This window comes from Acipenser ruthenus, chromosome 4 (genome assembly GCF_902713425.1).
Source record: "Acipenser ruthenus chromosome 4, fAciRut3.2 maternal haplotype, whole genome shotgun sequence".
NCBI classification, from domain to species: domain Eukaryota; kingdom Metazoa; phylum Chordata; class Actinopteri; order Acipenseriformes; family Acipenseridae; genus Acipenser; species Acipenser ruthenus.
In genome coordinates, this window is record NC_081192.1 from 99,777,031 (window position 1) to 99,801,412 (window position 24,382).

At 37.0% G+C, this 24,382-nt stretch overlaps 1 protein-coding gene across 3 annotated transcripts in view; it reads left to right on the forward strand.

Annotated features, from left to right (window-relative positions):
- The first annotated feature begins 366 nt into the window (after positions 1–366).
- Positions 367–24,382, forward strand: part of LOC117400287 (WW domain-containing adapter protein with coiled-coil-like) — a 54,563-nt gene continuing 30,547 nt past the window's right edge. The window contains exons 1-7 of one of the 3 annotated variants that reach the window (XM_059023230.1): positions 367–391; positions 896–929; positions 1,565–1,760; positions 7,988–8,103; positions 20,710–20,825; positions 20,931–21,046; positions 21,491–21,802. In XM_059023230.1, the coding sequence (XP_058879213.1) occupies positions 1,622–1,760; positions 7,988–8,103; positions 20,710–20,825; positions 20,931–21,046; positions 21,491–21,802 (799 nt within the window). In that variant the 5' untranslated portion in view covers positions 367–391; positions 896–929; positions 1,565–1,621. Of the gene's footprint in view, positions 392–438; positions 701–895; positions 930–1,564; positions 1,761–7,987; positions 8,104–20,709; positions 20,826–20,930; positions 21,047–21,490; positions 21,803–24,382 lie in introns of those variants that run through there. The other 2 variants (XM_059023228.1, XM_059023229.1) reach the window with 2 other exon arrangements.

Consider the following 24,382-nt stretch of genomic DNA (forward strand, 5'->3'; position numbering starts at 1 on the left):
TCAGTTTGCGGCAGATTTTTTTCAAATAGAAATTAAAATGCTTACTTTTTTATATGTAATAAAAAAACTCAATAAATAAGTCATCCTGTAATCACCATAATCATACACCCAGCCAACAACAACAATATTACTAATAATAAGAAGAAGAAGAATAAGAAACTCGTTTCTGAAAATCCTTTATAGTATTTTTTTTACTAAGAAGACACGTGCCCGTATAAGTGAAGAAGAATACACTTTGAATTGAATGATCCCTACCAGGAAAACACGCACTGTGAATAGCGCGACTCGCTCTGCGTTTACTTCGGATCTGACAGCGAGAGAGTGACGCATTTACGAAAGCGCTTGCTACCCGGCTTCGGCTACCGGAAAGTGGTTGCCGGAGTTTGTCGAGGTTGGTGTCATAGTGTCCCGGATGTAGTTCTCGGAGGGGGAGGCGGAGCGGCTGTGGGGCTGAGCTTCGTTGTTGTGTAGATAGGCGCTTAGTTCAGTGTGTGCGAGTGGATGATGGACCGAGGGCGCTCTTCCGTTTAGTGAAGCCGTAAAAACATCTCACATACACAAAAGTATACAAATAATAGCTGATATAGTAACGCTAAGAAAAAAAGGCTAAACAAAGTAGTTTATCTTTCACATCCACTCTATACACACACACGGCATTGATGGTAATGTATGCAAGGAAACAACCGAGACTCAGTGATGGGTAAACAGCTCAATATTTTTTATTCAGATTTTTTTCTCCCTTCTCCGCTTTGACAAATCCGCCATTTTTGTTGGAAACCAAAATAAGTAGAAACTTAAGGAAGCAGCTTTGCCTTTGCAACTCTCTTTTGATGTTTATGCACATTCGCTTGTTAGTTGACACCCTTTAATTATTTTTTTCCTTTTCTATTTCTAGGTGTACCGACCGAAGGGATTCCCAACCCTATCAGGTACAAGAAACAGAAATAAGATTAAAAGACGGCGGTACTCTAGCGCAGGCTTTTGGAGCACCTACAGGCCTCGGTGCGGAAAAATAAAGCGAAAAGTAACAAACCCAAGATAAAAATATTAAGAGAAAAGTTATTCTGACAAATGTGACATAGATTCATAGCCAGCCCGACTGCGGACGATTTAGAACGTTGAATAATAATAAAATAATAATAGTAATGTAAATTTTCATTTTGTGCAAGGCCTGTGTTGCAGTAGTGCAAGTATATTTGATTAAAAAAAGAGAAATGTTTCTAGTATTTAAATATTGTCAAGTTAAATGCTGAACTGTAACATTACCGTGTTATTGTTGGATGTAGTATTTGTTGACATCTTGTAAGTAACAAGTACCGTTTAGTTGCATACAATTTTTAAACTGTAAGCTTTACATTAGTGACGTGCATCTCGGATGACACGCAGCACAACAAAATATTTTCATGCATGCATTTGAACTCTAGATACTTGTCAAAGTCTGAGAGAATGCATTCAGTGAATCATATGTATTAAATTACATTTAAATATACCTTAAGCCCTGTATGCAGTACAGTAATTATTTAAGTTTTTGCCTTTGTTTTAACACTTAAAACTTGTGTTTCAGACTCTTAAATACCCATCAAAGAGTCATCCTGCCAGTGGGGATCACCGTCATGAAAAGATGCGAGATTCTACAGATCCCACACCGCCGTGCAAAATGCTGCGGAGGTCTGACAGTCCTGAAAACAAACACAGTGACAACACGGGCCATGGCAAGGCGAAAACTACCCATACACACAGAGTCAGAGAGAGAGATGGAGGTAAAAACAAAACACGATGACTACGATTTCATGTTATTTAACCTTATAGAGGTAATACTTAGCTAGACTAAAGTGTAGGGTTTATTGTATTGCTTAAGAGGTTATATTGGAGGTAAAGTTGTAGTTGCGTTAAATAGGTCGCCAATGAGTAAGATATGCCTACGTGCACATCCGAACATGCGTTTCAGTAAATGGCAGATTTTTAACGACATTGGTGGTGTTTATCAGTATTAATAGCTGTATCTCAGTAAAACATTATCAGCCTGAACTTTAATGCTTACATTGCACTATTATTGTCCCTATTTCTTTATTGACACTGATAATTGCAACTAATCTTCAACGGCTGAATAATCTCCATGTATAAATACAAACATAGTGATCCTGAGGACAAGAATGTAATTTAACCATACTACACATTTCAAGTCTTGCCTCTGTATGGCCTTTTGTGTTGTAGAAACGCTATCTGAAGGCAGAGTGAACATCAGTCCTTTAACTAATAATTTAATAATTGTTTAATTACTTTTATTTATTTTATTTGCAGACAAAAATGGTAACCAGTTATGCTAATTTATGTTTCTGCTGAGCTTAAATTCTTTACCATAGATTAAACACCCAAATATCAAAAATAATATCTTAACAATATTTAACACAACAAAAACTGCAAAACATTTTCTTTAAACAAACATCTTTGAAGACCAGTAGGCTTTATCAGTTTCTTTACTGACCAATTTAGAATGAAGCATCGGAAAAACTATTGACTGAACTTCAGTTTGAGCAGTACTAACACAGTAAAGGCAAATGTACAGCAATATTACATTTGATTCCATGTTTGTTTTTGTTTCTCTAATCATAATATTCATAAGTTCCTGTGACATCAAGTGACTGACAAGACCAGTGTCAAGAAGGCTGAAATTCAGAATGGCTTTAAAACTGGTTACAGTCTTAATTTGATACTCAATATTTAAATTGCCAAAACATTTACATGGCTTGGCACCAAAGCACTGAGTGCATATTATATGGTGTTCTAAAAAGTCCCCAGCGACAGGGATATAGTGGAGGTGATTTTATGTCGTGTCTTATACATATATTGCTCTTTTTCATATACACTTTATTTTTCCATATACCTGGAAAAGTGCTTCCTAAAGTGATGTAACTTGGTATAAACGTTATTTAGCATAAATTTTTGGAGTATCAGATTGTGGTGCTTTTTTTATGGAGGTGTTTATCTGTACTGTCAGTCAGATTTTTGTTACATGTACCTGAAGAATACAAGAAATTATAGGAAATCATGTAAATTAGTAATTTATATTTGACAATTTTTTTATAGAACGCCTCTTTTGCATACCTAATGACAAACTTGGTTAGGACATTCAGCACAAGCTACAGTGCATGTCGGTCTTTGAATATATGGTGCGGTCTGCTTCATGATACCAGCTCTAATTTTGGAGTTACAGCTATGATGGGAGAGTACATTACAGGACACACTAGTTGGTACAAAGGTAGTGGTCGTAAGTGGCTGTAATTTTGGTTTTGTAATAAGATCAATCAACTTAAACCTCAGATGGCGATTTCTGAATGATTTGTTTTTAGCATATTTTATTCTTCAACAAGTGTATTTGGTGTCTAACCATACAACCTATGGAGTCTAATCCTGTCAATATGAGTCTTAAGCAGGGTTTGACCTGGTCAGTAATTGGAAGGGAGAGGTCCAATATAGGGGTGAGTCTGTATACTGGGTTTGCGGTTTACCGTAGTTTAGGTACATAGGTACAGTATTTAGGTACAGTATTGACACCGTCCCTGTTTTGCGACATCACAAATATTGTAATTACGGTATGTAATGATGCTGTGTTTGTGTTCCTATGAACAACGTGAAGGAAACGGTCATTTACAATTGAATAACTTCTTTTTACCCAACATCTTGTAGAGAACAAGTCTCAAGTACTACTCCTCTTTCTCACTTAGCTTCACCAGTAAAAACAAATAGCTTTGCACGCAGGTGGATTATTGCAGGGCCGGCTTTAGGCTGTGTGGGACCCTAGGAGGAGGTGATTAAGTGTGAGGTCCAGAACGTTAAATGAATGCTACAGTAGCAACCGTATGTTACTATATGCCTACATGCACACCCGAATATGCGTTTCATATGCACCAACATATACTAACTTTTAATAAATAATATTAATGATATTAATGTTAAGGAATACTTGTTTTCATTAGTTTGTTAGACTTTTATATAATTCACAACTTTAAAGCACTCAGAATTCTAGTCTATTTAAAACATATCATGTAATCACTTTTTTTCTAAAATGACCATGCCCCAGTGGACCAATTGAAAAAAACTGTAATGCCTGACTATAAGTGGGTTCTGACAGGTCAGAGGGTAGCATAACCAGGCAGAAATAAATAACAAAAAAATCCCTCTTTGACACTTGACACTCTGTGGAATGCCCCTTTGTACATTCTTTTAATTTTTTTAATTTTTTAAATTTTTTTACAAAATTAACCCCTGGGCATTTATCAAATCCTTTTTTTTCATTTTATGTTCTAAATTACATAAGAACATACATTACAAGTTCATTTTCCTAGCTTTAGCGGCAACAAAGTCCTTTGTCAAATTTGAGTATTCAGAATTCTTGGCCACTTCGCTCTCATTCCTTTTTGACTTGCTGAAGAAATATGTAATTGATAACTGAGTGTGCTGCAGCATGTTTGCTACCACTTTCCCACACGACACGCAAGAACCTTCTCTCCTGTGGATGTGGGTTATGTGAGTAGTCCAGACTCAATGAGAAACTATCGTCCTCTATGGTTGCTAAGGTATAAAAGAAAAAAACAATTAAGCATGTCTACTGGTGGCAGGTTTTAATGTTGCTGGCGCTATATGAGGTAAATCAGATTTGAAAACCTGAACATTTTACGGGCACGTATCAAGCACATTAAATCTCAGGGCAGTCCGGTTGAGCGCGGGGCCCCCTAAATGGTGGGGGCCCTAGGCTGTCGTCTCGCTCGCCTTGCCTTAAGGCCATCCCTGATCGCAGATAAAACATAAATGTAATCCAGACACATCAAGAAAAAGTACTGAAGAAAAGTTAGGTAACGATGTAAAGGTTTAGCCACATAATGTATTAAAGCCACCTTCACTCTTAATAAGGATTCAGTATAATTATAATGCTGCCTAATAAAAGCTACAGTAATGTTTATCATCTTATTCATAGCTCTACTAAATGTAAGTCAGTTTAAGTGTGACCTGATTACTGTATTTTGATGATGATTTTGGAGGAAACGTGTATGTCGGTGATATAGAATACAAGTCTGTGTCTCCAGTTTATTAGCAGAGACTTCTCAAAGTAGTTTTTTTAAACAAGTTATTTACAGTTTTCAAAATGTTTTAGATACGTGAAGAAATCTTTTTTGTACAAATGCTACATGTGTGATAACCATTTGTAAAAACATACGAAGCTTACTTTTGCAATACCGTGTGAACTGTTGACATTTCCGATAACATACGTCTTGGTGTTAAAATATATATATTTTATGTATTTGATCGCTGTGACAAATAAAACTTCTCTGTTCTTAAATAACATTTTTTGGTAAATGTTTGTTTTGTTGAAGTAAAAAGCAATAATAGGATCTTGCCTGAACATGTAAAGGACTAAGAATCAATGTTACCGTATTTATTTGATGATAGGAAGACAATGCTACAGTATCTTCTAATGGCACCACACATTAAAACATTTGTCAGTTAATCTTGTCTCCCTTCCAACCCCATAATTTCCCTTTGTTGTATGCAGTTAAGCACACTCTAACCTCATTCTAGGCTGGTTTCAAAAACAGTCTAGAACTAATCTTGGATTACTGTAACCAAATTACCATTACATAGTCCAAGATTTGTGCTAATCAGGTGAACCCTGCAATCTAACATGTATAATACAAGTCAAATAACTACTCAAAGGGAATCAAATATTTTATGGAATTGCCTCATTGAGGTCATACATGCATACAATTACTGATATTTTTTTTGATACCAATAACGAGTAGAGGATAGTTGATTCCAGGCCAATAGCTCCCAATATTTTTCTAATGAGTGATTTCCATGCAAATACCCTGACACGAGGACTGTGGAGTAGGGATGGATTAATTGGATAAGTATCACACCTAATATTGCCTGCAATTGCTATCCTATTTATACCACACATTTCATAAATGCATATTTAAGATATTTGGTTTATTTTGACGAAACCTGTTATGATTAACAGCAACCTAACAACCGCAAAGGGTTGATTGATGGGCGGAGGTTTCACGGTCAGCGCCTTAAAAAGGAGGCACAAGTTCTAAGGCGTCCCAGTCCTACAAATCAATATGTACATCTATTTTCTAATTTTCTTTTTAATGTAACCGGAAAATAAACAGCCTAACGTTAAACAACTCTATGCTAGTTGGTGTTTTATGATGTGGTTCTTGCCTTTGTTTATTAGATAGTGTTTGTTTTTTTAGCTAATATTGAATAACAAGTGGTTTAAGCCAAATATTTGCTAAGCTTTACGAATAATGTTACCTCCTTGGGTAGATACCATTTCCTTTTGCAGGATTATAATTTGATAACTAATGAGAATATTTTTTCAAACATTTTAGATTGGCAGCTTCATTTTGCGTGAAGTTGTTTCGCAGGCTTCTAAATAACGTTATAAGGAGCATTAGAATAGACAGGTGCTGTGCTTGAGAAAGTAACCTGGGATTGTGCACGGTGTCAGTAGAGCGTCACCCATGTGAAAATAGTTTGGAAGTGAGCGTAGCAAACAATGTTTTTAAGGTAAAATATACCATGGGTTTCTCCAACAACACTCTTCTCTTTGACCTGTGACCTAAGATTGCAGGCATATTGGGGTCAAGTGCTCCGGGGGGATAACACTTCGAGTTATTGGCTTCAGTACACAGCTCTGTATTCTCCGACTCAAGTTCAATCCTGGGTGTTTGTGGCAAAGAGGTGAATGGTTACAGATGTGTGCAGTGCAGAACGGATACAAAATACAGACAATGATTAACAGATGCAAGGGTGTTTATTGTTTTACAATATCCAGAGCCTTGGGGCAAACACCTGTAAATGATAAATGTTGGAAGTGATACAGCGGTGTGTATCACTTTGTTTGTAATCCTCGGGTTTGACCCAAAACCAATAACAAAAAGTCCCGTTCTTTCCTCACCCACACGTAACACAGAACACAAAGACAATGTTATTTTAGTGCGTGAAACTAGTGCTCGTGGTGCTGGTGTCTGGGTTTGTTGCTGGCCTGCGGCTGCAGCTCCGGATCGTGTTAGTAGTCTTTAGAAAAAAAGTTTTTACTAAGACAAAACAAAAAAAAACACAACACTCACGTTTTACTTTTTATAGCGGTCTCCTTCTAGGTTGTTCTAACCATTTACAAAGGAACAGATCACTTACGCTATGTCCCCTATTTATATCCTGGCTCATGACCCCTATGTTAACGAGCGCATCCGCTCCTCCAATCCTCGGATGCCACACCATTTACCGTCTGGGTCATTGAGTTTGGATACCGTAGCTCCGCCCCTTTCCTTAATGACCGGCTTCCCCTTACCCTACGGAATAAATTGTCATCCCATTTAGTTAAGGGTACTTTTACACAGTGCCCTCACAGGTTGAGAGGGAGATCTAACACCAAGAATCATTCGATCTCTATATCAGTGTTATACAAAAAAATTAACCATTTCCTGACACATCTTTTTGCAAACCTGAAGCCCCACAGTGCCAAAGCATTCTCTCAGAAACCATTTGAAGTAGTGATTCAATATATTCAGGGTTATATTAACACTTCGTGCTAAATGTTCCTTGCCAGGAAATTGACCTCTGACCTAATATGGCCATGTGACTTTTGAAAGCTGCATATCGACAGTACAGAGTTATTGTCTAAATGGTACACAGCTGTATTTTTTGGATTTTTCTTACTTCTGTAATCAGTGTTGTCCAGTAAAAATGAACCATTTAACTGACGCATTGCTTTAAACTGTCCATATCAGTGACAGACTACATGCTTTGACATCAGGTCTTTATAGTTGTTACACAGTAAGTCATATATATTGGTACTATGTCTACAGATGAGTGAAAGTAATCCAAGTGGTCTCTTTCCTTGTTTCACTGGTACCTCTAGTACTGTAGACGGAGGTCATATTGTCATTGATAAAGTACTTACCACTTTTGTCTTCTGTTTCAGGCACCAGTTATTCTCCACAAGAGAATTCACACAATCACAGCAGTACTCTTCACAGCAGTAGCTCAAATTCACATTCTTCTACTCCAAGCAGTAATCCAAGTAAAACTTCAGATGCAGTAAGTATATGTTTTGTCTTTGTAAATACTCTTCATACAGACTCTATTTGTGTTGTGAAAACTCCTCTGGGTGGGGACTCCTCATTGTAAATCCACCACCTCTGATGCCACATCTCCAGCTACTGGGACCTATACATCTGACCTTATTTGACTGCCAGGATATACAACCTTTTAGGTTTCTGCTTTTTACGATACACTAAATTCGTACACAGCTGTATTTTAGGATTTCTCAGTGATGTTCCTTTACTGGTGGTGTCCAATAAAAATAAACTCTTTCACTGCCACACTGTGTTAACCTATGGCCATGTACATGAAATAGATCATCGGTACCCACTGATGCACTGTGGAACAAGGCATAGTTTACACATCAGGGATCAAGACTGATGATATTAAACTGGTCTCCAATGTGACAAAAAAATAAAAAATTGGCAACTGTTTTCTTGGGATTAGGCACCTATAACAACAAAATGCTGTCTCTTCCTTTTAAAAATGTGGCACTGTGAATGTGCAATGAATTTGATCTGTAAGTATCGTGTATATAAAATTTAGGTTAAACAATTGCATTCTAGAAATTGTGAACAAGTACAATGAAAAATAAAACAAATACAAATTTGAAGAGTTGTGTGTTGCACACATGCTATTAACGAAATACCTGAAAACTTAAAATTAAGAATAGTTATAATGAATGAAGGGCTGAAATGCAAAGATCAATAATTAAAAACCAAAAAAAAAACTACTAAATTTTCTTTGAACTCCAATAAACCACTGTTGTCTTTCGACAGTTGTTATAGGGTACCTAAAGAAAAGTTTTTGATCAACACACACAGATTTTCATGTTGCATCTTCTTTAGTAGCTGCAACTATCCAAGATGATATAATAGATTTGGTTATATAGTTTACTGTCAGAAGTTTGACAGTGATTTAATTGTGCAGCAGCATTTCTGCCAGTAAAGGAAACACAGCAATTTAGGATGTTAACAGAATGAAAAAAAGTAAATGTATTAAAGCAGTGTCAGCTGTTGCAAGGAGAACAGAGTTTATTTCTGAAGCTGACCATTTGAAGAACGGTGGAAGCAGAAGGCTAGAACTACTTGGGACTGTAATTGCGAAGTGTACATCTACCCAGACACAGATCGCCAGAGCAGTGTGCTACTGAAGTAACTGCTGAGAAACCTTTAGAGAATTAAAAAAAAAAAAAAAAATGTACAGCAGCTTACTCGATTGCAGTTGAAGAACTGCCATTCACTAAATGTAGCTCTTGGATTGTGCTTATGAAAAATTAATGGTTTGGAAATGTCAAACAAATATGACGCTGTGCTTACAAAATATCTATAAACATGTGCTGAGTTCATTGCAGTCAGCAACTTTGGTTGCATGGGTTTTGTCTGTGTGGGGTTGGGATTCTGCAAACCAAAGAAATTATACAGGTCGCAGAACAATTTTCATGGACATGATTGGAAAATCACTCGTACTGTATGCTTGGTTGATGGTGCTGTTGTTTTTTTTGTTACTCTTAGTACCATATATTGATCGCTGTCTCAGTGATGGCTGGTCCCTGGAAATTGCTTGGTTATTTTGTCGTAGGTTTGGAAAGTTGGGGAACCCTTGATATAGAGGACATACTTTTCCACATATACCCTAGCCTAGTTTTGTGATAGTAATTGATAATGTCACGATAAGTGACTATCCACACAAAACTGAATTTTTACAATGTAGCATCAGTTATCGTGACTGTCTATCGACTTATTATGGAATACTGTACACAATCAAATAAACAAACACCTTGCTATTTAAGAGGCATCTCGATCGCCCTATTTGCAGTTTGGCTCCAGTTGTTTTGTAAACTGCCTGATAAGCACCCTGTCACACTGCAGTGCCAGGTCCGTAGCAACCAAGCCAACACATTTTGATTTGAATTAATCCACACCAGATATTCTATTTTTATTCTGTAATACACCACTGAGAATCAAGTATTTATTTTTTATTTATTTATTTATACATACAGTAATCCATTGCGTATCTGATTGCAGTGGGACCAGAGTAAGGGTGGATATGTAAAAAGGCAAAATAAATTAATCCTGTTTTAAATACCATTATACACAGCTGTAACAATTACTATATTCACACAATTATTGTTTTAAGATTCAGCTTTTATTAGGGAGTTCCCCAATCCCTTGTTTAGAAAGATACAGGGTATTAGGCTTGTGACAGAGTAGCCGTCTGCTGTGTGGGTGCATGCTTTCGCTGCGGAGTGACAGGAAGAAGAGCGAGACGGAGGTTGAAGTTGATACGCCCCACAGGCGAACAGGATTTATTTACATATCCCCACACTGAACAGCTCATGTGACACTACCAGCAATGGTTGCGCACAGAGAACATACAACACAGTGTACAGATATTTTGGTAGGGTCTACAATCTCTGAATTGATCTTGAATTTCAGCGTGGGATCGCTGAATCGTGCATTTTCCAAGTTACTCAGGCCTATCTGCAACTTTCATTGCGGGAAAATCCTGCAGAGATATTTTAAGACACCAAGCTACTTTTATTTTTTATTTTACCCAATTTTAGAATGCCTGAAACACTACAACAATCTCGGAGGAAGTGGGTGTCAGTGACAAAAGCACTAAGAGCCGCAGTCTGTGTAGTTCTGGTTAAAATAAATAAATACATAAAAGAAGTGCTGGATATAAGTGCCGCAAGACTTTATTCTCTCGTACATGATTCTCGGCCGATATCTTTAAGCATTATAGAAAGTCTGTACACTGCAATAAATAAGCAGTTTTGGAAAAAAGAAAGACTATATTAAGTATGTTTTGCAAGCGGTGACTTTCGCTTTAACTCTTCAAACTCAGCCCAATTCATTTTGGGGCGACAGCGCACCAAAGGTTACGTGCATATTACTCAGGCACCGTAAAAGCCGCCTACCTGGTTCATGGCTTGTTTAAAAGTACAGACTCTGGGATTTCCAAAGACATATTCAGTGTGTGTATGCGGTACTCCTAGCCGGAACTACGATCGCCTGAAGTTAAGCCTCTCATCATGCGACAGAGGTAACAGTCTTGCTCCGTCATTGTAGCAGCTAGACTGAAAGAGGCGGTATCATTGGAAAGCTTAGAAGCTCAACTTCCAACCAATGTTCATTTCATATTGAGGTTCAATGGTGCAGGTTTTTTTTTATTTTTTTTTATAGCCACTATGATTACAATTACAATGGAAAAGCGGTTTTTTTTTTACATATATTCTCATCTCTACCACACATAGTATGCCTGATCCTGTTGCAACTTACATACTATGAAAGGAAATTCTGTGGCCTTTCATTTGATATGTTACATGCGTGCAGTACAAACTATACAGTAGTTAAACATACATACATGAAAACATGAAAAACAGGCGGAAATAGGGCTGAGTGTAAAGAGTTTAAAAAAAAAAAAAAGAAATGGAGCGCTGGTTAAAAAGAAACACCTTTTTCTGCTGCTTGCAAAAACTTCGTCAGGCAATGGCAAAAGCAATGGAGAGTGCTCTGGCTCACAATGATGAACATCTGTTAGGTCTCCTGAAAGCAGCTTATTTTAAAGCAATACCAAATGTGAATGATGATGCAGTAAAATATATATATAGTTTTTTATATGCCATTCCCCGCTAATTTTGGAATCCCTCCCCGTTGGCTGCAGCATAGGGGGGGGGAAATCCCCACAGCACACAAAAATGAAATTCAAGCCCTGCTGTTCAATAATAAACTGACGTTGCTGAAGAGATTGATCATGGTAGATATGTGACGGGCAGATAAGAGACGGATTACTGTATTTCCTTACCATACAGAGTAAAGGGCATATGTGAAACAAGTGCATTCAGGACTGTTTTTGTACAATAGTCTCAATGTGGATACTCAAGTGTAAATGCACTTAAGGAAAAACAACTTAAATACACCACCCACTCGATATATTGCAGGTGTCAGGGTCCAATACAAATCCTCTATATATCGAGGGCCGCGATATAGCGAGAGACCCATATAAAAACAAATAGGCTAATAACAAATACGGTACAACTACTCCCTCGTTTTATCGTGGGCATTGGGGTCCAATATAAATCCTCTACGCAAGCCGCTTTTTCTAATTTTTTGTATAAAAAGCAGCAGTTTTAATTCGTATTGTGGAGGGTAATTGCTTCTCATCCAATTAATTTCATGAATCTTCCTCTCCTTTCTCAAATGCACAAACCCGCTGCATTGAAAGAATCCATTCCCAACACAGGAGGCTTGTTACTAGGGAGCTGATGTCACTGCCCTGTGACATCTGCTTGTGCATTGCTTAAAAAACCGCTTCAGCAAGTAGATTTTTAATTTGCTTTGTTATTGTGCAATGCGTGTGTATATGATAACAGTACAATATTAATGCTTTGTTTTTAATTGTTTTGTATATTTGTGTTTGATGTGCAGTACGAAATAAAACGAACAGTAATTCTAAGTGAAATTGTCTGTATAGTGCAGCCATGGCATACGCAGTTAGACTATAAAAATGAGAGCCAACTCCAGGACTGAGATATATCCGAATCCGCAGTATAGTGTGGTGTGATATAACGAGAGGTGGGTGTATTTGTCATTTCGTTGGTAGCTCATTTGAATGTAACTGAGAAGTGAGGATATTAAAATTAACCATAACAAAAAAAGATAGCTTTCATTTGGGACTGTAGTATGTGTATGCTCATAAATACATTTTAACAGTACCACTAAATGGCTTCTATTGTACGTGATTGGGTTTGGATTTGTGCTGTGCTTTGATTTGACTGGAAAAAGTGTTGCAGTACCAAGCAATCTCGTAAAAGTTAAGCGGCAAGCACTGCTATTTCAAAAAACAGATTTTGTTTTATTTCTATCACCTTTTGATATGTTATTTAAGCAACAGTGCCTGTTGATGAAGGCTGTACCATGTGGAAGTTGACCTGAGAATGGAGTTATGACAGGGTTAGAAACTAATAAAATTGTGGTCCTAAGGACGAGTAACTTTTGAAACTTGCTAGTCATTATGTGATGTTCCTGAGTCGGAATCAACAGCTGCTGGGGTCCCTAAAATATTAGGCTTATTTTTTTTTCTCCTAAAAAATGAACTCATACGTTTTAGATTTATTATTTTTGTTGGAGTAAAAAAGTAACAATAAACATTAGTGCTCCAGGTGTGTGCAATTTTTGAAAAAAAATTGTTCGAGACAGAATGCTAGAAAAATCTACTTGCCCCCTCCCCGTCGCACAAAACACACACAAAGTAGAATATAAGTTGTAGGATTTGGGTTTTATTTAGCAGTGAACACAATCAATCAATCAATCAATCAGTGATTAACGGGTGGATTTGTAGCCTTGTAGCTTGACTGGTTCACTAAATTCTTAGATACAGAAAAGGTTCCCTGTGACCCCACCTCAGCTCAACCCATTTATAACATACTTTAAAGAAATGTTCCTTTTCAGTGCAGTTTGGAACACATTTGCGAGTAAATTTAAGGAACATACTAAGCAATACTTGGAGTTATTCAAATATAAAAATACTTTATGCCTGTTTTTTTCCCCTAAGCTGAATTCAGATTTTCTTGACGTTTGTTTTGTGACTGCTGAACCATTTTTTTCCTACTAAAATGCATGCAATATTTACAGTAGGATCCATCCAATTCTGCAAAGACTATGTTTTTTCTTTTGTTTATTTATGTACTTTTTTAAAAAACATTGTACAGCTATTTTTCCTTATCTAACATCTTGCCCGATGATGGCTAACTGGAACACTGCAGGGTGATCCTGGATTCATACCCTGATGGCTTTTTTTTTATTTTAAAAAATCAATACATAAATGAATTGATACATAAACACTGCCATGAGGTTTACAGTCTCTGTATTTTATTTTAAAATGTTGTATAATCTCATATATAGCCATTTCATTTGTATCATTATAAACATTTGTCAATCTTCATGTTTTAATAGTTTCAACAGTTGGATTGTGCATATCCAATAAATAACTAATATCACTTCTGTTCAAATTTAGTAAAAAAAATACTGCTATAAATCCCCGCATTTTTGTAAAATTACTTTTACACTTCAAAGATGCAATACGCTATTAATGTATTCATAGCCGTACTTTCAATGTAAAATTTTGGTATTATAAACTAAATCTAATTTTTAGACATCAAAACCGTATAAAAATGTCAATCCAAAATAGCTCAAGTGAATAGCCATTTCCTCACATTGCGTTTCTTTGAAACAACCTTGTGAAATTGTTCTAATATTTTGGACTAAATCTTGTAATATAAACACATTAGTAAGAGAGTTAAGCAGTTGTCCCTCAAATCTATATAGTTTTAAACTCTTCAATATTTTACAGTGATTTAAAGATTGACCTACCCAAGTAAGTGTGTGGTGTTGAAGCAGTTGGGCTTTTTCAAAAAAGTACATTTTGGTTTCAGCCTTCTCATTTCCAGCCAGCGGCTGTCTAAATTGCCGTCTACTTTGCCAGATGAGACTCCTAAAATAGTTATTTCAAAAAGGAAAAAAATGAGTTTATAGTGCAAGTATGTTCCAGTGAATAGTATTCAAAATGTTTGTTTTTTTACAGTAAAATAGCAGCAATTTCCACAATTCATTACGTATGTAAGTCGAGTAAAACATTCCTTCTCTGAGGGCACTTCATTTCTGGGATTATGTTTCCATGGACATCATGAATGGACCAATCAGTTTCGAGCTTACAAGCGATGTTGGTGATGAAGGCCAAACTGTACAATCATATACCTGAGTCAGTAGCCGTAGAGTTCTGACATTGTACAACTTTTTTTTTTTTTTTTTTTAAAAACCAACCTACGTTTTCTTGTAAGATCATCTTTTTTACTTGGTGTACGAAATAGTGAGTATATGTTATAGCATTGTAAAATGTCTTATGCATTGACTCAGAAGATCGATCTGAAACCTAGCATATACAATTAATTCAGGAAACGATATTCGCATTGCACAATTAATTAGGGCTGCAACGAAGGGTACATTTTGACCTTGGAAGGTTCGAACCTTCGATGGTACTCATTTGCATAATTTATTGGTGACGTCACAATACTACTTGTTTATATTTGATTGAAAATCCTATTTTACAGGTAGTCCATATAAATGGAATAAAACATTCACATGTAGTTTAAAAATACGTTATATAGAACAATAATCATATTTTTATAATTTCAATAAAAATACAAATACACTGTTCATTTGCTTGCAATATATACAGTAAGCACTGCACCAGCACCAACTGCTGTGGACAAAGTTTTACTTAAGTCACCATTCCAAGCAGGTTATCCGTCACATTTTACTACTACTAAAAATATTAATACTAATAATATGAACTTACGCTTGTCAAGTAATCCCAGAGATTTGTTATGCCTCCATGATACGAGTCGCTCGCAGTTTGCATTCAACTTTTTTTTTTTGGTCGTCTGAGCTTTTAACAAAAAAATCCCAAACAGCAGAGGGGTTTCTAGACATTTCTTTCAATACAGCTTAGCCTTACACTACAACGCTTTGCTGTCAAGATGGCGAATGAAGAAATTACAGGTTTGCTTCTGGACAACATGAGCTGGAGCTGGAACGGGGAGGGGCGGATGGTGCTCAGTTTTCTAAATTTAAAATGATTAGTGTTGGCGTATATTTTGTATGTTTCAAACATTCTACCATAGCACTTCTCTTACATTGTCTTGTACAGTAGGTATTCAGTACATATTTTACTGAAGCAATACAGCCATTAGAGGTACAAGCCCACTGCTTTGGATACTAGACCCTGCTCCATACACTGCAGCGGCGTTGCTACATAACTATTTGGTAGCAGATTTTAATAACAACTTTTGTTTACGTAATATGTATTATACAAATCAAAAGTTCGAATTTTGCATGAGTGACATTTAATGTGTGATTTTATAGTATTCACACATTGTCAAACAGTTTCTGTTAACAGGAAGGGAAAAAAAACCCAGTAAGCGAACCCGTTTGACAAACTTTCGAAGGTTTAAAACAATCTTCGAATCCCTAGCTAGCAAACGAACCTTCGGACACAGCCCTACAATTAACGAATATGACTGATTTTATTTTTAAATGCTTTGTTTTGCCGATTCAGTCTTTATTAAATGATTACTATCACTATGAGCAACAACATGTACCAGTCAGATCTTTTTCTGCATAATCAGTTGCTGTAAAACTGTGGTCAACTAATATTGACAGTGGAGACACAAAATGCAGATAAAAAGTACACACACACACACACCCACGTACAAATACGCATAAGCACATACTGTGATTATCTATGTTTAAATAGGCATGGTAGTTTGTTATTTTTAGACTATCAATTCCATTTTTAAGAAGTTGGTCAAATGGAAATGTATGTACAGTACGAATCTCTTCTTTCTCCTCTTCTGTTGATGTCTTCCCAAAACACAGCCAAATTTTCTTTGTATATTAGGCAAGAGCAACAGTGGGGGGAGGGAGGGTATTTTCACGCTAAATGTAATGCTTATTATAAAGCACTACATATTAAACGAAAGAAAAAATACAACTTCCTGTAGAAATCGATTTAATGTTTACAGAAAATGCAACAAACTAACTTATGAAAACCGTAAAATCAGCAGTGTTTGAAATCGCAGTTCTCGCAAGCGCTTTTTTAAAAATGTATTTATTTATGCACTTGTGCATTCTCGGACTTGGTAGTTAATGAGAAACGCGACATGGAAAGTATATATAGTCAGAATCTTGGAAGACTAAAAATAAATATAAGGACTGGTTGGTTCTATGAATATTTTTTAGAAACTTAATGTGTTTTTTTGTATAAAATGCAAAGGAAACAATGGAATACATGAAAAAAAGATAACAAAATACAGCTTATGGCTTACCTTTTCTGTATTCAAATGTACTACCAATTAATACTGCTTCTTACCTTTAATTTAGAAATTGCTTCACATTTTTCTCTTGTGTCTCGCTTGGTTTTATGGTATCTATATAATGTGACATTGCATGTTTTTGTGCCTGAAATTTAATTTCTCTGTTTCATTGGTGTCTGGTTCTGTCTTTTTCACCACTTTTTTCTGTGTGTAATTATTGCAAAACCAAACAGAGTTTACTTAAATATGTGGACTTTACTTACTTTGAAATTTACTGTGTGCTAAGACAAGCTTGAAGTTTTAAAATTCTAATATAAATACATTATTTTGTAATTACTTTTCAGACACGGCAACTTTATTTGCTCTTTAACTCTCAACCCCTAAAAAAATTTTTTTGTCTCAAAGTAATGCAAAATTCAGCATGACCAGGGTAGATGAGGGAAGTTTGTTCTGTTTTGTAAACATTATGAATGTTTGTTCACCACTGCTACACCCCATTATAAAATCATTTTCCTGCATTTAAATGTAAGCCTGTGAGTGTGAGACTTTTATCTGTACACTTTTGTTACTACTGAGACAGACATCAACTAGTCCTCATCAGTTTTAATTCGCCACAGGCGTGCGTTAGTTTCTAACCCTGAGCTATGGATCTCGAGCTGAAGGCGATGGGGGCTAATGCAAATCAAGGTCAACAGTGGAGCCTTCATCGAGAGGGCACTATTGCTATTAGAGAATTTGAAAAACTGTTCTTTAAAACCAACACTTTTTAAAACCTAGATTTACCTTGAACTTCGGGTACCCTACAGCTGAGAAGCTTTAGGAAAATAGTCCCATAAATGTTTAACTCGGTTATCGAAATTTTGCTTTAAAAAAGCATTTGTGGCCTAACTTGGCTGTATTTTATAGCTGACTAAAACCTGCTCTTGTGTTTGGTGAACCCACACGGGAGCACTCCGGGCACACCTTTTTGTTTTTTGTTTTTTCAATGTCTTGAGTTAACTTGCACTTTTGGTGCTAAAACAACTGTTAATTTACTTTGGCAAGGACTGAGTACAGTGGTAATTTGTTTTTGGAATGCGGTTTTGTAAATTGGCAAATACTGTTACAGTGCTTTTGTTTTTAATATTTGCAATAATTCACTGGTTGTATAGTATACATACTGTGCTGTGCGTTGTTTTTTTTTATACACACTGCTAATACAAAGTAGTATAACTCCCTCTGAGATGATATTTTCACGTATCTGATGGTCCCCTGGAACCAATTGCATTAGGTATGTCAGGTTCTACTATATTTGAAAAACAATCCGCTGCAGTCTGACAGTCGCTGGAGTCAAGTGTTCTATGTTGCAGACAGTGAGCGAGGAGGTTAGACAGAACATTTGGCTAAGATCAAAATCTTTTCAGATACATACTTTCGCTTTGAAAAAGACATTCCCACAAGCTTGGTGGTCCAGTGATTGAAGGGGCTTGTTACCAGGAGGTTCCCAGCTCAGCCACTGACTCACTGTGTGTGTGACCCTGAGCAAGTCATTTAACCTCCCTGTGCTCCGTCCTTCGGATGAGACATAAAACTGAGGTCCTATTGCAAGTGAATCTCGGCATGAAGGGCAAGGCAATGTTGCCTTCATTGGGTGTGAAAATTCAGGGGCACCAAGGCAGTTCTAGGGGGCAAAAAGGCAAAACATAAATCCAACCCAAGGGCACCAAGGTGATTTCATACTCATTCATAAAACAACCAAAAAATAAATACAGAGCCTATTATGTTGATGAAATTAATTCAAACAAACACACTTCATTGTTACAAAAATAAAATTTAGGTCAATTTTCCATTGTAAAAATCCAATGATATAAAAAATCCAATTTAAAAACAAACTTTTGTAATGAAAAAATACAAACGGTTGTTTGGCAAAAAAATAAATATTCAGGGTATTTTTTACTAAACTCTGTCACATACTACTGACTTACACGTAGATTAGACCCATGGCTGGAGTTTGATAATGATAGTGGTCAAGTGAGTTGTTCAAACAATGTGGCTTTTTGGTGGGTGGTGGGGGGGGGGGAGGACTCAGGCAATGGACAGTGCTCTGCATCACAATGATGAACAGCTGGATGTACATAATGTTAGATGTTTACATTTGAGAGACTTTTTATATAGTTTCACAGTTCTGGAAGTTTACAGTTCCAAAGGATTTAGTTTTGTTATAGTGCACTGATGGACACTCGATTCAGGGGTAGTGGGGGGGGGGGGGGGGATAGATTTGGGTTTTATTTAGCAGTGAACACGATCAATCAATCAGTGATTAACAGGGGTGGATTTGTAGCCTTTTAGCACACATTTTACTAGTTAAAAAGCACAACTATGTAAGGTAGTGAGAATGTATTACACAAAAATAAATACACAGTAATCTATGCACTTCTCAAGATTGTTTCGTTCACTTTTATGTTCCCTCCTACTCGTTTCATAACACAGAGCTGCTACTTGAACCACGTCATAGCTACTTACTCAGGTTTTTTTTGTCTGAGCAAGTTTGTGAATGGGTTGTAGATCAGATGTGCTGGTGCTGACGGACACAATGGGTTGTAGATCAGATGTGCTGGTGCTGACGGACACAGGCGGCAATGACGGGCGGGCTTACAGGGAACTTTTTTTTTCATATATATATATATATATATATATATATATATATATATATATATATATATATATATATATATATATATATATATATATATATATATATATATATAAATAAATAAATAAATAAATAAGAAAGAGACATTGCGACAAGCGTCTTGGGCACTTCTGCAATTGCCGTCGGTGCTGACGGTTATTTCGTGCCCTGGACTCTGCAGCAGCAGTTGAGATGCATAGTTTAAACATAAAATAATTCCAAAAAATACAAAGGCCATTCTTATTTGTTTCTTTGTAGCTGATTGATCCCCTTACTCTAATCTTTGCTAAAGCTGATCTACCTGTACTGTTATCCTGTGAGATTTACAAAAACAGCAGTTACCTTTTTAGATCATCAAGAACATGGCAGAAAAGTGAGCAGATTAAAATGTAAAAAAAATAGATATATTAACTTTAACATCCTTGTTTTGTGGTTTACATTGCAGTAGAGGGGGACTTATGCATTAGAACTTAATAAAATTAGTAATTCAATTTGATTTGCTTTTCTACAGTTTCTTTTTTTCTTTTCTTTTTTTTTTTTAAACAGACCTCTAACTGAATGTATCTTGTTGTACAGTAGTCCCCTGCAATGAAACACTCTAATTTTGGGGGGTGAACGTTTGGAGGTTTAAAAAATTCTAGTTGGCCATCTGTGTACATGCTGTGTTGTTCTATAGATCAAAGGTGTGCAACCAAACTGATCACGGGCCGCATATCCAGAAACTAGTTTAACCTAATGTTTTATAACAATTTTTTAATGCAATTAGTTGGAGACTTAAGCTGATGAGAAGCAATTACCTCTGCAGTAATAATTAAAATGGCATGCTGCTTTGAAATATTTACGATATATTCATAAGTGAAATGGAATTAATACACTGGGCTGCAGTCAGATAACGGGCCACGGGTTGCGTGTCACTGCCATAGATAATCTACAACTCCTGTCAAACTAATTTGAAGCCAACTTTATTATAAGACTATACAAATGTTACTGTATGATTTTAAACCTAATATGTGTGTTAAACCTTTTATTACAAAACATCTCCTTATTCTTGCAGCATTATGAACCTGCAGATGATTGGTCAGAACACATTAGCTCATCTGGGAAGAAATACTATTACAACTGCAGAACAGAGGTTTCACAGTGGGAAAAACCCAAAGAGTGGCTGGAGAGGTACTTCATTCTAAAACTATTCTATCATCAACATGTTGCTTATGGTGTTTTAAAGAGAATACATATTTACCTTTTTTTATTTTTATTTTTTTGTTTCCTTATCAGAGAGCAGAGACAAAAAGAAGCTACAAAAATGGCAGTCGTTAACAGTTTCCCAAAAGATAGGGATTACAGAAGAGAAGCCATGCAAGCGACCGCTACGAGTGGTTTTTCCAGTGGAAGTAAGTAACCGGTTTAGTTTTGCATACATTTGGTAGGCAAAAGTGGTCACTTCCGTTCATTTCACAGAATGCTTTGGTTTTTGTTGATGTGCTGTCATTGGTTGAACTGCACTGGTGAAGTGCAGTGCTAGATACAGTGTTTCAATTACTGTGTGACTGGGTAGTGATTGACATACTCCTTGGCCCTCTTGAAGAGGTGTGCAAGGTTTGTTTAAATTGAAAGTTTGGTGGCCTCGGTGTTGAGGACAGAGGTTGTAGTAGGGGACTGAAGAATCAAGACTTTCATAAAGTTTCTTTTAATAAAGCAAAACACATGCGTCTTGTTGTGAGACAGCAGTAGGTGGCATGATACTTTCTCTAGGCCATCGCTACTGTGAACACCATTCTAATGTTTACGTTTCCCCTTTATTTTCATTGCAACATCACTTTGAACGTGAACTAAAGTGGAAGAGAAGCATTCCAGTGAGGCCGGTAATGCGCACCCTCAGAATATTTTGTCTCAGACAAGCAGACACAATGACAGCGACTACAGACTGCCCAGAGCAGAGACTCAATGCAGTGCTGCCCCAGAACAGCACAACAGCAAACCAGTGGTTCTGCCAGCTGCTTCTGCCCCAAGCACTGTTTCTTCTAGTCCCTTTACTCTACTACCTGGTCACCAGCCAAAGAAATCCTTTGCTGCAAATGGAGCTGCTACTTTATCGAAACTGCCACCACCCACATCCTCCACCCCAGTACAGAAATCTGAAAGGAAAGGTATGTATAATATAGACTATTTAAATAGTTTATATTTGGAAATACAAGCCATTTTAATTACCACTAGGTATAGCGGCCTTAGCTTGATTTCGTACACAATCCGAATGAAAATCTAGTTAACTTGATTTTAAGTTTGCAATCAAAATTCATTGTATAGTTAAGCCTGTCCCTTCACATGCATTAGATTAGTAATTAAAATCATAATTACCAGTGTAGTATTCAAAGTCCTTTGGCAGCCCGTGTTTTAATTGCACTTAAGGATTTCTTTGACTCTCCTCTCGCTCGTCCAGTGTTCGGACAAGTGATTTGAAATATGATCTGCGTAGAAGCTTGGCTTTAGTAAAGATTTACTGTATTTTTAAAGAATCAAGTGTGGCTTTAATGTCACATTTTAATATCAAATGTAAGGATCTGCTTATCTACAGATCTTCCCCAGCTCTGTACTGTCTTAGTGCTTGGTCCTTTCTTTGTATTGGAAAATAGCAGTGACAGACGAGACGAGAGTAGGAGGACTGAAGCATTCTTGTACTGCGTATTTTAACTATATATAGTTTTATACCTTAAATTAAGGAAACTTAAAGAATAGTTATCAGACTGTTCTACCAGGCGTAGGCAAAACATTTGTCATTTTATAGCAGCTTTATTTTTAGTACTAGTCAGTAAAACTACAATTACATTTTTTAAACACAGTATGGTCTCTTTGAGATTCGCAATAGTAGGTGATTGCCAGTGCTTTGACCTGTGACTTAACCCTTTGCGGTCCATTGTCGGACTGGGTCCGACATTGCAATTATTCCTCACAGGTCCTTTGTCGGACTGGGTCCGACATCATTATAGCAACGCAATAAACGGGTGTTTAGTCGTTTTTTCTCCGGAAAAAGCCGAGAAAACCATTCAATTGCCGAGTGGTAGCGACAGGAGCCGAGACAAGTCGGGGGGGAAAAAGAAAAAAAAAAAAGAAAAAAAAAGGCGTATTTCATGAATAGTCATACATGGTATCAGGTATCAGATAACGGGGCGTCCATAGTAAACAAGCTGGCTGAGTGCGTCAGCGCACTGAGACTATCATGGACATTTGCAGAGCTTTTTTCAGATGTTATAGTAATAAAATAATGACTTGGATCGCATTATTGAGGAGTTTGGTGATAAAACGAGTGATCTGGAGATGATCGATCGGTATGTACGACTATTATTATTATTATTATTATTTATTTCTTACATAGCTGAACGCTATAGCAAACAAAAGGCTGGGGCGGGGCTGGAGATGCCTAGTGTGTGCTTTGTTGATATGCAGGGCCATTTAAACCCGTTTGACTGTGAAAAAAAATACTTTTGAACAGCGCGTATAAAATTAACTGCGCGTGTGAAAATTAATTAGACCTGGCGTGCCTGACGCGCAATTAATAAATGGACCGCAAAGGGTTAAGATGGTCTCCACATTGGGGTCGTGATATATTTATTTTGCTTTGAGTAATTTACCTTTTGAGGTACTGATGTTTAGGGGTGTGCTGATTCACACAGTGAACCTGCAATATTTTTCTTGATGATGCGATTATTGATAGTGACCCCTGTATCGATACACTTTTGGTTTTTTAAATAAAATTTGATCTGCTAACAAACATGATCTTGCATTAATTTGTCTACTCTGATAATTGGATGATATTGTTTATTAGCATGTACTCTAGCAGCCTCACCTACCATTCTTCACTGTATCAAGGGTGTTTTTGTCAAGTCCAGGGCTGCGGCGCAAAATGGAAGCTAAGCTGAGGTGGGTTATTAATGTTGATAATCTCATCAGGGCGACGGCTAAATTTGACCTGCATGGTTTAAAATCCAGTGTGGACTCTCCTCGTGTTCATGATAAGAGTCATGCATAAAAGTTATGCATAAAATGTGTAAGGCTCGAATTTACAGGCTCCAGGCTGGGGCTAAAATGGTTGCAAATGTGGAAAATAATTTGTAAAGTCTTTTTTAGGGGTTAGGCTCATTGGCGCCAGTAACACACAAAAGCTGCCTCTCCCTTTTTAAAACCATGTGTCTATATTTATGAATGCGCTATGATGTCGGTCTGTAAGTGGAAAACACACGTTTTAATAAACTGAAGTACAAGGAGGACGGTAACAAATGATTTCCATTACATGAGTAGATGTCAAAACTTCATGCCGATTTGAACTCGGCTCTCGTCAAGATAAGCACCAACTAAGACGTAGCTTTACAGTAAACTAATGCGATCCATCTGTGTCTCTATCCATTTGCGTTTCCTTCCATATGATGTAGATATCCTATCCTTCTGCCTGGTTTTGATGGCTGAAGTGTAATGCTGGCTCTAGGGACAGGCTTATTTTGCCTCCCTAGCGCATCAGCACACACAACGGCTACGATGCTGGCTCGGGATCAACCACAATGCGGTCTCCCCAGCGCATCAGCATAACAGCCGTCTGGATTGAGCTAAGTTGGCACCTTCCATCCTCTGTGTTTCGTCGACTAGCCCAGGACACCTCAAGAGTGCTCGACGGTGATTCTGGTGTCCCAGCATCACCCCCCTCCGTCCCCCACTCAACTCAGCCCAGCTTACTTCCC